We start from the raw sequence: 12,245 nt of genomic DNA on the forward strand, positions 1-12,245 counted from the left end.
AGCGGAAAGTCCCGATGATGCCAAGGTGTAATGCGAGGGAATGAATATAGCAAGGAACGTTCCCCGACTTCAACCTAGTCTACGAGAGATTAGTCCCCCTCCTTACGTAAGTGGCATCGAGCAGCAGAGCTCGGCCTATAACTCCATCTTAATGTCATCCTGACTAGGATGGAGATATTGGACGGTTTCTGGAAAGTTCGACACCAACGCCTCGTTCAGAAGTTTGCGATAGGACTGCAGGAGAAGCATCAATGTGGGTCGAATGAAAAGAGGGACGCCCTCACGTCAATGGCTGCTATCTTGCCGTTCATGAATTGGTTCTCGGTGGCTGCTCTTTCTAAACGTTCTTTTGTCAATTGCATGGGATTGCGTGCGTTGTCGATATCAGACAAGACTTGAAAAGGTATCATGGTGCGAATATCTTGTGCCCTGTTATCGATGGACGTAAGGTGATTGACGACCTCATTTCTGATCGTTTCTGATCTTTAGGATGATAGATAACTGAAGGATCAAAGAAAACGCACGCGCCAAGGCCTACCAGCTTCGCACCACCTGGTCTGTCGCGGTCTTTAGTGGAGTCGTTGATTACAGTAGTTCCTAGATTGTATAAAGCATTGGCGAGCCCAAGAAGTTCTAATTCCAAATCACCCTGTGGACCAGAAGGCGGGGGTGATTGGGAAGAGCGCGGTGAATCTGGTGCATGTGAGCTCAATGTCTGGGACTCGGGATTGAATGAGGTCATGATTCAAGTCTTAGATAGTTACAAAATCTATGGATTACTAAATATGTAATAGTGGTAGGGTTAGGGTTAGCACCTAGAAAAGTCGAAAAAAAATGGCCTGCCCAGCCAGAGTGGCCGTGGCAGGACTGGAAAATATTGAGACGGTGCATGAGCCGGAGCTCATACAAACCGTGGTTACCCTCTGTATGGACAAGGTCGCCGTGCTATGAAGGGTCCCCAAGGCCCACAAACCCGGGTACATGAAGGAGCCTATGCCATCAAGGTAAGTATGAGTTGTTCAGTACTTTCTCATCATCCTTATATACCTTCACCCTTCGTGCACGGACCACCTTGGTTACAAATACCAAATTCGGAATGCTGTAAAAGCAAACGCAGTACTTAATACTTCGCGTCCTTGGACGCGACGACGTATGGCTCAATGTCTGTATATCTCGGAGATACAGTTATCTGTCTTTTATTGGATTTTTGTCCTTGACACAAGCCGCGGAAAACATGTCTCTCAAGCTACTCTTGCTGCTCTCGCAAGGACTTGTCGTACTTTTCATGATGTAGCTTTGGATGTCCTCTGGCAACAATTTGGCACTATCGCGAGAGCGATTCAGTGTATGCCACATGATTTGTGGGGCGGAGACTCTAGCAGGTCTCAGTCAGGCTGTATTCATTTAGTAAGAGCATCTCTCCCTCTTCTGTTCCATATTCCTAACACCGTGTATTTGTTAGAAACTTCATAGGAACTTGACCAAAGATGACTGGAATATCTTCCATAAGTATGCTTTACGCATACGTCACATCAGTCTTGCCAATCAGGACATACGCCGCAGGAAAACATTGATGGTTGACATTGACGATGAATTACTCGTTTCTCTCGCCTCTATGGATCCCATCCAACCGTTGCTGCCAAATCTCACATACCTTGAGTGGCTTATCTATGACGAGGGCGACTTGAGGCTCATCAGTCGAATTATGACCAAGTCCCTCACTTCTCTTTTCCTTGAGGTCTGGGCCATCTCGCCACTTCCTAGCCTGCAACAGTTCATCTCCTCGATTGCCCCTGCGTGTCCCTCTTTACGACAATTGACCGTACATTCAGTAGCCCTTTCAAATCATCTTCGCGACTCCGTTTCTCAAACTCTTTGCCACCTGCCCCATCTCACTACATTACACTGCGGAGTCCTCGATGCCCAAGTTTTGGACCATTTGTCACGCCTACCGTCTCTGGTAGAGCTTAAATTTGCTCTCCAGCCAAATATCGAATTCCAGAACGAGCTTCCGTTTCAACACCTTCAAGTACTTGGCGTGCATGCACAAAACATCACATCTGCTGTCGACCTCGTGAGCAGAATGCGGAACAACCTTACAAACCTCTCGATCTGCAGCGATGACCATACAGGAACATTCGTTTTGGCACAATTGTTTCGTCGCCTCTCCACTTCCGTCAATCACTACTCCCTTCGTCACCTCCATATCATGGTTGCAGAACGCCCTCCACATCGCATGTTTGACTCAATCCCTGTCATGAAGCTGGAGGAGCTCCACCCGCTTTTGTCATTCAAACGATTAACGCACGTACATCTTGATGTTGGGTGTGGGATCTCTTTGGATGATGTCGCCGCTTTGGAACTGGCACAGGCATGGCCAGATATCGTGCATCTCGTGCTGAACAAATTTCTAGACAATCCTCTGCCGTCGTCGATGACTCCAATTGGACTAATGTGTTTCCTCAAGCACTGCCCCAACTTGACGGAGCTAACACTTGAAATCGATTTTTCTTTGGTTGAAGAACAAGACGATCAGTCCTGGGTCGGAGATGTTACCCACCAGCACCTTTCTACCCTCGATGTTACTTATTCGAAAATCCACGATGCAGCAAAAGTGGCTGCATTTTTGGCTGGTGTCATACCGCGTACAGCTCATATACGATACTCGTGGATACATGCACTGGACGATCAACGGGAGTATGCAGAGAAGTGGCACGAGGCCTCGAAACTCTTGCACGCGGAAGAAGAGGAGCAGCTTTTAATCACTTGTTAGGCAATTTAGAAGAGGACATCAATCTAGGTATATATACCTCAATCCGCACATTTATATACATACTATACATTCAACTTACATACTCTTTGGAATATTCAGTCTGTATCATAGTGGTTTCATATGCAGGGGATGATCTTTCATTTGCTTACGTCATAGCACCTTCGACTTAACTTGAACCTCGTCTTGAAGAACAGTTCTCCTAATGAGCGGACTAGCCGACGAACTCCTCGCTGACATTGACGATCTGTCAGATGGTGGCGCTGAGGAATATGACGAGCCCGCCCCAGCAGCTGCGCCCTCCACGAGTAACGGCATCACCAACGGACTGAAGAGAAAAGCTGTCGAGGATGCAAACATGTCAGAGGAGGAGGTCGATGCTGAGGAAGAAGAGGCCTCTGCAGACGAAACCGCCGGATTGGTCCTCGAAGGCGGCATTAAACCTGCAGATGAACTTGATGCAGAGGATGTACAGCAAATGGACTTGGGAGGGATCGAGGACGTGAGCTCCGTAGCGAAGCTAGAAGGCAGTAAACGAATGGCAGACATCTTAAAGGCATGCGTTGATGCCTCTTAGATGGACCCATGCTTGAGCTGACTTGCGACGCGCTCAGGAAATTGAGAAATACCAAGCCAACCCCAGCACGCCGGAAGCGATGTCATTACCCGCTCATCTGAACCCGGAATACACTCTCATCGTGCAAGCAAATAATTTGTCCGTGGATGTAGACAATGAAATTCTCGTGGTGCACAAGGTATGGTTCGTGGTTGTTGATGTTCATTCATCCCCCTGACTTCGCGTTTGTAGTTCATACGTGACCATTATGCGGCAAAGTTTCCTGAATTGGAGCAGCTCGTCCCAGACCCAGCGCAGTATGTCCGCGCGGTTCGCGTTCTCGCCAATACAGAGGTAAGAACGGGTTCCCCGTATACCATCCTGCTCACTGTCGACTTAACAGGACCCCACAAAAGCTGACCTTGCAGGCGTTCTTCCGCCTGCAGTGGTCATGAGTGTTCTCATAACTGCAACAACGACAACCGGTCAAACACTCACGGACGCCCAGTGGGCTGCTGTCGAGAAAGCCTGTGACCTTGCAGACAAACTTGAGGAGGCACGTAAAAGGGCAAGTCGTTCTCTCTTCTGTGCGATAAATATGGTAGCTAATGAAGGGGGAAACAGATTTTCATGTACGTCAGCTCAAGAATGAATGTTCTGGCACCAAATCTTTCAGCCATCGTTGGTACCACTACAGCTGCAAAATTACTCGGTGTGGCAGGCGGCCTCGGTCCCCTCGCCAAAATGCCAGCATGTAATGTTCATGTATGCGCCATTTTTACTTAGTAGCACTCCTACATCACACATCTCACAAATTCCATGTAGCTGCTAGGCGCCCAGAAGAAAATCTCGTTAGGTTTCTCGACTTTTACTCAACGGCGGCACACTGGTTTCGTCTACCAGTCTGACTTGATACAGATGACGCCAGCTGAATACCAACTCAAGATTCAGCGAACAGTTGGAGCAAAATCTGTCCTGGCTGCACGCATGGACCTTGAACGGACACGAAGAGACGGTCGGTTTAGTTTCGTGGGCGGTGATGGATCCTTGGCTGATGGTATGTATGCCCAGGCTCATATGGTGAAGAGCTTCGAGAAAAAATCGAAAAACACATCGATCGGCTGGCTGCGCCCCCACCTGCTAAAACCACGAAGGCACTTCCAATACCTAACGACGGACCGAAGAAACGCAGAGGCGGCAAGCGGTAAGCCATCCATCGGATTTGACGTCGTTCATACTGACACACTTGTAGAGCGCGCAAAGCGAAAGAAGCGTATGCGCAGACGGAACTCCGCAAGCTGCAGAATCGAATGGCATTTGGTGAGGCTGAGGAGGAGGTTGGCGCATTTGATCAGACTAAGGGTCTGGGAATGATTGGCGTCGGCACGGGTAAAGTCCGGGCTGGTATGGGAGAGGCGAAGAGTCGTGGTAAGTACCCTACCTCCCGTTCCACGTTTTTGGAGACCTGAAACGCTTCGGCCTCGGCAGCAAAACTCTCGAAAGCCAACAAGTTGCGCACTGCAGCGCTCACGCGCGCGGCACAAGGCGGATCGTCAACATCCGGAACAGCGACATCACTGACGGTCACACCTGTGCAAGGTGAGAACCGCTGTGGAGTCGTCGTGGAATGGACTACTGAAAACTTCTCATAGGTTTCGAGCTAACAAATAGTGCTGCCGCTGCTCAGCGAGTGAAGGAAGCTAATGAGCGCTGGTTTGCATCCGGGAATTTCTCATTTGTGGGACAGAAAGGCACCAGTAGCAAGGTATAAGGCTGGGCTTTTCGCATCTATCTTATGCACACTATGTAGCATCACTCGTTCTAAGTAGCACGCATGGCATTTATAAAATGCAAACTATCGTTGGGACGTGGTAATACAACTAACTACTAGTACTTATCATCCAACCTAGGACATTTTGAGAATATGTGAACATAAATGCAGGAATTGATGCGAACATGGATATGCGAAACAAACGAAACGAAGGGACGTGCGCGAGGAAGGCACATGGAAAAACGCCGGCCTGAGAAAATGTTTATTTATGCAGTCATACCGGGATGTGCTGTGGCCACTGTCTCCCCGGTAACTGCACTCTGGGTTACATCGATGAAGCCCGCTTTGTGACCTTCGGCTAGTTTACTCCGCTTTGACCGATAATCCCGAATGGCAGAACGAATAGCATCCTCTGCCAGCACTGAAACAATCCGTGTCAAATGTGTTCACGAATGTACTGTGAGAAAATACTCACTGGAGCAATGAAGCTTCACAGGGGGAAGACACAACTCCTTTGCAATTTCAGTGTTCTTGATTTTCCCTGCCTCCTCAAGGGTGAGACCCTTGACACGCTCAGTCATATACGAGCTCGAAGCGATGGCGCTGCCACAACCAAACGTCTTGAATTTGACATCACTGATGATGCCGCTTTCGTCTACACGGATTTGGAGCTTCATGACGTCTCCACAACTGATCCACAGGCGGTTGTCAGAATGGAAAGGTAAACAAAATAATGAGAATATACTTACGCAGGTGCTCCGACCAACCCAGTACCGACATCAGCGTCATGTTTAGGTAGAGAGCCTACCTGGAATAGCGGGAGCACAATGAGTCGTCGCAACCGAACGATAGAAAACACGACACTTACATTTCTTGGGCTCTCGTAATGCGAAATGACATTCTCATGGTAACCACGGGCGAGCACTGGTGCTACACCAGCTCTTGCAGCCTTTGGTGCTATTGCAGTTCTGAGGCCAGTCTTTGTGAGTGCTGAACGGAACATGGTGGATGATGAAAGAGAAGTGCGAGAAGATTCAATTCCGGAGCGTCTAAGAAAGGGTTTTCGGAGTTCGAATAACGTTACAGTGGGAATCTTATCTGACAAAGATTTTGCTTATCTGATCACTTTTTTTGGTCTGGTCTGTTGATACTCAGTGGATCAGATCGCACTTCCGTCGTCGCACGCGTCAACGCGTCATCGACGGCGCCACTCACCCTGTATTATTCGTCGTACGCTGTGTCCTCAAGAGCCTTTCCGGTTTATCAATAATCAATATGAATGCGGCAGGCCGTTGGTCTCCGCGGGCCCGCAGCTCACTCATAGAGTCCCTGGAGAAGGCGGCCTATTCTTGACCTACGTAGTACCACCTAATCTCCGTGCTCGACTCGGACCGCACCGCCAAGCCTTGTACTGAGAGGTCCTATATCATAGACATTGCCTGCGACGTAGTTACTTCCGTGAATTGAATTGTTATCGCCCTTACCACAGGTGCGTGCAACGTGTGTTATGTCTTGTGGTCATAAATCACACCACAACGGGGGGCGGAAACACACGCAAACTAGCAGCTACAATTGCAACAGTTCATGAACAGAATGCTGCCAGATCCAATCGGTTTCAAGGATTCGGACACGTGGATATGCAGTGATCGATCATGGCTCGTGGGAAGATATTGCCATTCCTGTCAACCATACTATCGGGTATCCTCATCCTCCTTTCTTCAGTCAAGTTCAATGTCTCTGGCGCGTCCTTCAGCGGCTCAACAGCCTGCTGACACCCTTCCCCCCACAGCCAGAGCAATCGCTCTTCTCCTTGCATCCACACCAACGGTACAAGATGCCCAGCTAGGCGTTTTACATCAACTCCTGGAATTCGCTCATCGATATACCGCTCAAGTACTTTCTGATGCACAGGTATACGCAGAGCATGCAGGGCGCTCCGGCGCGTCAAAGATAGAGATGGATGATATTGTTCTCGCTATACAAGCTCGCGTGGGTTGGGAGTTTGGTGGTCGTGTACCCAAGGAGGTGTGCTGATGATACTGTCCGCTTCATTCGACTTCCGTCCTCAAACGCCTTTCTGCAGTATATTTTATCATTAGCATCTCAGACAAATGCTACACCACTTCCTTCTGTTCCAGAAGTATTCGGTGTCAGGCTCCCACCCGCATCTGAGACGCTTACTGCTGTCAACTTTGATCTCGTGCCCAATAAACCACCTCCAGACGCGAAACTTTACGACGAGGAGGTCGAAGAGATTGAGGAGGAAGACGAGGAGGAGCTGCCGGACGGTCAAGATGAGGATGAGGATGCTGACATGGAGCCTGCTGCCATACCATACACCAGTGCAGCTCCCATTACACCAACTGATGTTGACATCAGCGCTGGCACACCTGCACCTGTCGTTGCAGCAGAAGCACTGGAAGAAAACAGCGATACCGAGGAAGCGGATGGTCTATTTGGCGGCGAGGGTGATGATGATGACGATATTTCAGGTGATGACGCAATGGAGGAGGTGCAGACTACGGGAGAAACGCAAACAAACGGCGTGAAGCGGAAACTTGTTGAGGAGGATGATTATGACTAGAGACTTTATCACTCTTGGTTTTCTTGCGACGGTTGAGAGTGTGCTTTGAGTATGTATTATAGCCTACTCTAATATGTATATGCTGGGATAATGAACCATAAATGCCTGTGGATAAAGTCCAACACAAGGTCCGTAGACTAACCGCTGCATTGAACGTCCTGATGGTGACATGACGCCTACTTTTGCAACAAAACTGCCACCAATATGACAAGAAGGGCCAGAATAATGAAAATAATCATATTCCATGCTGCAAATTGCTTGTCAACTTCACTGCCATTAAGGTTCAATCGGAAAAGCTTACATTGGCTAGCAAACTTCTCTGGCACAGTGACGATCCGTATCGAGTTGTCAACACCACCGGATACGAGCAACGTTGAAGTAGGGCTAAAGCGAACGGTGGTGATAGGGAACTCATGAGCTTTGAGTATAGACAAGAGCGGCTAAGGTTCGATATAAGCGCATGATCTCAGCGGTCGTTATTGACTTACGCTGAGAGTAATACTGTCCACCATTCCCAACGAATAATCTGATGAACCGAAAGCAAGGAACTTCCCATTGGGGCTGAAAAGAACAAGGAATGTCAGAGACGGACACGATTACAACGGGCATTCGACATGAATAATCACGAACCTAACGTCAAAACACGTCAAGCCACCTTCACCCGCTTTGCGAGAGCCCTCCATTGATATGGACCGAGCAGAATTCTGCTCTTCACTTAGGTCGACTCTCCATTTCAATATGTAAGCCTGCTTTTTGGCCGTCTTTGATTTTTTCGCGCGAGGCGCGACAGTATTGACGGCCGTATACAGCGTTTTGTAATCTGAAGGGTGAAAGCTGCAACAAATATTTATAATCCCGCAACATGCGAATGTCAATGAGCTTACTTACCGCACTGCGCGAAATGTTACAACGGACTGTGCAGGAGCGCCAGGAACAGAAGGAATGTCGATCGTGTCCACAAGCCGCAGTTCAGGAGTTTGACTCGGTGTCCTAGAAGGCACATCCTTCTCCTTGCCTTTGCCTTTTTGCTTTCCCTTTTTCTTCTTCGGCGTTTTCTCAATGTCTTCCGAAGGCGGCTTTGGAAGTGCATATACGAACAGGTTCAGACTGGTGGCTAGTACAAGCTGAGAGAAAACGTTGTGAGGAGCACGAGGTGGGATGAACGAGGTGAAGACGCACGTGTGTCGATGAGAATGTCACATCGTAAATTTCGCCTTTGGGTACTTGGACAGACTGAGCGACGGGAGAAAGGGAAGGATACGCGAGAAGAGACAACTACAACACAAATTTAGTCCGCGCAGACAAACGGTAATGGTATCTTTTACATCACGTTCGCCGGCCACTGCCAGAAATTTTCCGTCCGGTGATAATACTGTCACGCGCTGTATTGTCCATGTAAGATATAGAGTAATCTCAATAAAGAATGGCCTACCTGGTAGTCCTCAACAGCTCCCGAGGGCAAGGTACCTCGTGTAGCTCCCTTGGTTAAGCTATAGGGAATGATCAGCATTGTGAATACACATAGACGCGACCGATCGCACGCATTTCCAGAATCACTAATCGAAAACACCCTGCAGTTCTCATTTTCACCCTTCTCTAAGCGTTCTTCGGAGCTATTAATTCCACAGGCAAAGCTTCTGCTCTATGGATGCTTGAAAACGTTATTCGTCGTCAATACAGTAGCATGACAGACCTCTGGATGAGCTGCAATACTCATAGGGGCATCCTCGCCTTTCTCCAGCTCATGCTCACAGAGCATTTCGAGCTGTCTGTCTTGGGAGACATTGAATAGCCTCTATCCCACATATGTCAGACTGTAAGTTTGAACATAGCTCCAGGGTGCTCACTAATTTGTTCTTAATTCCGGTCTTGGCAGCACCGCCTCCGCCTCCGACAACCATCTGGTCGGAGGCCACGAACGCACATGAATACACTGGAAACGCGGGAAGCGGGTGAGTAGTATGCTGCGCGCGCATTGTAAGGCCACGTCGACTAAGTGAAAAGAGCGTAATATAGAGGGGTGTTACAGTGAAACTGAAGTTGATATAGCACGGGGTGGGTGACGCAGTGCAGCTCTGACGGACTAATAGCCTGCAACTGGCCTCAGGACGCGCGACGTGTGCATTGCAACTAATAAACGTGCGAATCACCTTCCAAACACGTGCGGTCATAAAAGTACTTATGTAATATCCTAACCTTGTATGACCTCTAATAAGCTCAACACGGATCGTACTAAGTTCAAGTTGTAGCGCTTGCGCACGACGTCTGACACGCAAAGTCTGCAGTTGCAGACGACCGTAGGCCGCGACGATACCATAGACTGACCTTCCTCCGTCAGTAATTCCGTTCTTATCAAAATGGCCAGGTCACTGACAGTCAGAGGGGATGTTGACGGTCTTGACCATGCTGTCCTGAAACTGCTCTCATCAGGCTGTTTGTCATTGATTTATTGCGGATATGGATCTGTCATCATGGGCCGAGGGCAGGAACCACATGGCCAGCGTCGATGAACCGGGTATTTACCTGCCGCACCTCACGTTGCAGACAGTTATCGGCATCACCGTAGCCATTGCGGGGAACGTCCTTATCTCGCTTGCGCTTAACTTGCAAAAGCTTGCACATATCCGACTTGAAAAAGCACAGAAACAGGCGAGAATGGAACGCGAACTCCGTGTATCGGGCGATGGGCTGCATTCTAGATCACCCGATCAGAGGCCTTCTGGCGATCCCGCTGCCTGCTCCCGTGAGTCCGAGACACAGCCCTTGATCCAGGGCTGTTCCGCCAGTCGTTCGCGTGCACGCTATGGCACTAGTGCCTCATCCGGGACTCGACGCGATGATTCGAGGAGCAGGAAGAGTACCACCTCTTCGGTGCGTGGACGGAGACCAGGACAGCCTCAAAGGAAGCCCAGCTTTGCGTCGCGTTTTCTGCCGTTCCATCTCAGTCTGCATGGTGGCATTAATGAAAGTGTATCACTCACCCAAGAAACGTTGGCGATTCCAGTAGACGTGGTCCCAGCAGAGCGCATAGTTGCACTGAACGGCAATGACAGGCGCGCATCTCCCCCGCCTGAGCTCTGGGAAGAAGAAGGCACGGAGAGTGACTACTTGCGTTCGAAGATATGGTTAGTTCTTTAATTCTGGGACGTCCTGCCGCCGATATCGAATATTGTTCCAGGTGGTCTGGATTCATTTTAATGAACATCGGAGAGACGGGCAACTTCATATCCTATGCATTTGCACCGGCGTCTGTAGTCGCTCCTCTAGGCACCGTAGGTTGGTTCTGTCAGCTGGTTCTATCTTTACTGATTGTTAACTTCTAGTTCGCACTCATTGCAAACTGCTTCTTCGCTCCACTCATTTTGAAGGAGCGTTTTCGTGTGGTAAGATTGTACCTGGGCTGCGGCAGAATTATCATGTTCATGGGTTTTCAGCACGATCTCGCTGGCATCTTACTTGCAATGATAGGAGCGATCACCGTCGTTCTTTCTACGCCTTCCCCTGATGAAAGTCCACCGCCACTTACACCAGACGCACTGATTGCGGCTATATCACAACGTTCGTTTGTAATATTCACCATTATATACCTGGTAGGGGCTGTGGTACTAGCGGGACTTAGCGAAGGTGGTTACGGCCGGCGAATTGTAGTTGTTGACATCGGGCTTTGCGCAATATTTGGTGAGGTTGTCGGTTTGAATCAAAACAAATGAGCTCATAACAACGTCAGGTGGATTCACAGTTCTAGCGACTAAGGCTATCTCCACGCTGCTGACGGAAGAATGGGCCAAAGTGTTTGCGGAGTGGGTAACCTATCCCGTCCTTGCGGTACCTTGGCTTTACTTTCCATATAGTTGCATGTGCTGATCCTCTCCAGGTCTTAATCATCACAGGAATTCTCCAAATCCGGTTTTTGAACCGTGCGTTGAAGCGTTTTGACTCCAAGATTGTGATACCTACGCAATTTGTGCTGTTCACGTTGTCCGCCGTCATCGGATCCGCTGTCCTTTACAAGGACTTTCAGCGGGCTACTTTCCACCAGATGGTAACGTTTACGTATGGTTGTGGTGCGACATTCGCGGGGGTGTTCATCATAGCGTGGACCAATGGCAACAACTCCGAAGTAGGAGGACAGGCCACCAATGAGGTTAACAGGCAAACAGGCGACGCAGGCGAGCCAAACGCACCGAGTGGAAGCGTGCGGGGCGTTCCTGTAGGCTCGTTGAATGCGCGAAGTCGCTCGGCTCTTGTAATACCGAGAGGAGCTGCGCGTGAGACCCCGGTGCTCAGGAACAAGCATAGCACGGTGAGCTTGGCAGGGTATTCTCCTGCACGAAATCTGCTACTTGTTCATACCCCGCCAAGGGATCGCGCAGATTATTGGGATCGAGACGTGGAAAGTGGAAGCATTGCTGGAAGCAGCCGATGACAATATTGTGAAAATGCTGAATACACTATCTAGTTCATTGCAAATATAGAGTTCATACACTATTTTAACCCAAAAACTGCCGAAATTAGGAAAGAGGCAGTGACGTGACTGGAGTCGCTACAGTGACGTCACCTTGGA

At 49.2% G+C, this 12,245-nt stretch overlaps 7 protein-coding genes across 7 annotated transcripts; 4 read left to right on the forward strand and 3 right to left on the reverse strand.

The window, feature by feature from the left end:
• Positions 1–45: 45 nt before the first annotated feature.
• On the reverse strand, positions 46–1,007 carry DEU56DRAFT_149199 (transcription factor subunit Med10 of mediator complex-domain-containing protein). The gene is made up of 3 exons (XM_041344780.1): positions 525–1,007; positions 285–468; positions 46–234 (listed from the first exon to the last, which is right to left on the reverse strand). The coding sequence occupies exons 1-3, from the start codon at positions 740–742 to the stop codon at positions 136–138; spliced, it is 501 nt and encodes a 166-aa protein (XP_041211492.1). The 5' UTR covers positions 743–1,007; the 3' UTR covers positions 46–135.
• A 112-nt stretch (positions 1,008–1,119) lies between these two features.
• On the forward strand, positions 1,120–2,996 carry DEU56DRAFT_785701 (uncharacterized protein). Its single transcript, XM_041352301.1, has 2 exons — positions 1,120–1,407; positions 1,463–2,996. The coding sequence occupies exons 1-2, from the start codon at positions 1,153–1,155 to the stop codon at positions 2,771–2,773; spliced, it is 1,566 nt and encodes a 521-aa protein (XP_041211493.1). The 5' UTR covers positions 1,120–1,152; the 3' UTR covers positions 2,774–2,996.
• Positions 2,930–5,165, forward strand: DEU56DRAFT_785706 (uncharacterized protein). The gene is made up of 10 exons (XM_041352302.1): positions 2,930–3,326; positions 3,385–3,525; positions 3,579–3,680; positions 3,730–3,894; positions 3,951–4,091; positions 4,152–4,341; positions 4,398–4,530; positions 4,579–4,754; positions 4,815–4,925; positions 4,979–5,165. The coding sequence occupies exons 1-10, from the start codon at positions 2,976–2,978 to the stop codon at positions 5,095–5,097; spliced, it is 1,629 nt and encodes a 542-aa protein (XP_041211494.1). The 5' UTR covers positions 2,930–2,975; the 3' UTR covers positions 5,098–5,165.
• On the reverse strand, positions 5,166–6,161 carry DEU56DRAFT_785711 (FeS cluster assembly scaffold IscU). Its single transcript, XM_041352303.1, has 4 exons — positions 5,966–6,161; positions 5,847–5,905; positions 5,573–5,787; positions 5,166–5,518 (listed from the first exon to the last, which is right to left on the reverse strand). Exons 1-4 carry the CDS (start codon positions 6,098–6,100, stop codon positions 5,364–5,366), a joined length of 564 nt encoding a protein of 187 aa, XP_041211495.1. The 5' UTR covers positions 6,101–6,161; the 3' UTR covers positions 5,166–5,363.
• Positions 6,162–6,700: 539 nt separating this feature from the next.
• Positions 6,701–7,796, forward strand: DEU56DRAFT_785714 (transcription initiation factor IID, 31kD subunit-domain-containing protein). The gene is made up of 2 exons (XM_041352304.1): positions 6,701–7,122; positions 7,181–7,796. Exons 1-2 carry the CDS (start codon positions 6,829–6,831, stop codon positions 7,679–7,681), a joined length of 795 nt encoding a protein of 264 aa, XP_041211496.1. The 5' UTR covers positions 6,701–6,828; the 3' UTR covers positions 7,682–7,796.
• DEU56DRAFT_785718 (WD40 repeat-like protein) lies at positions 7,797–9,798 on the reverse strand. Its single transcript, XM_041352305.1, has 11 exons — positions 9,529–9,798; positions 9,375–9,476; positions 9,223–9,323; positions 9,114–9,171; positions 9,007–9,063; positions 8,861–8,956; positions 8,570–8,805; positions 8,312–8,515; positions 8,170–8,242; positions 7,983–8,121; positions 7,797–7,928 (listed from the first exon to the last, which is right to left on the reverse strand). The coding sequence occupies exons 1-11, from the start codon at positions 9,655–9,657 to the stop codon at positions 7,858–7,860; spliced, it is 1,266 nt and encodes a 421-aa protein (XP_041211497.1). The 5' UTR covers positions 9,658–9,798; the 3' UTR covers positions 7,797–7,857.
• A 93-nt stretch (positions 9,799–9,891) lies between these two features.
• Positions 9,892–12,186, forward strand: DEU56DRAFT_785721 (magnesium transporter NIPA-domain-containing protein). The gene is made up of 7 exons (XM_041352306.1): positions 9,892–10,014; positions 10,112–10,806; positions 10,860–10,953; positions 11,005–11,064; positions 11,116–11,359; positions 11,409–11,506; positions 11,556–12,186. Exons 2-7 carry the CDS (start codon positions 10,139–10,141, stop codon positions 12,105–12,107), a joined length of 1,716 nt encoding a protein of 571 aa, XP_041211498.1. The 5' UTR covers positions 9,892–10,014; positions 10,112–10,138; the 3' UTR covers positions 12,108–12,186.
• The last annotated feature ends 59 nt before the right edge of the window (positions 12,187–12,245 follow it).

The sequence above is a fragment of the Suillus clintonianus genome (genome assembly GCF_016758775.1).
Source record: "Suillus clintonianus strain FC179 chromosome Unknown DEU56scaffold_15, whole genome shotgun sequence".
In the NCBI taxonomy this organism is placed as follows: Eukaryota; Fungi; Basidiomycota; class Agaricomycetes; order Boletales; family Suillaceae; genus Suillus; species Suillus clintonianus.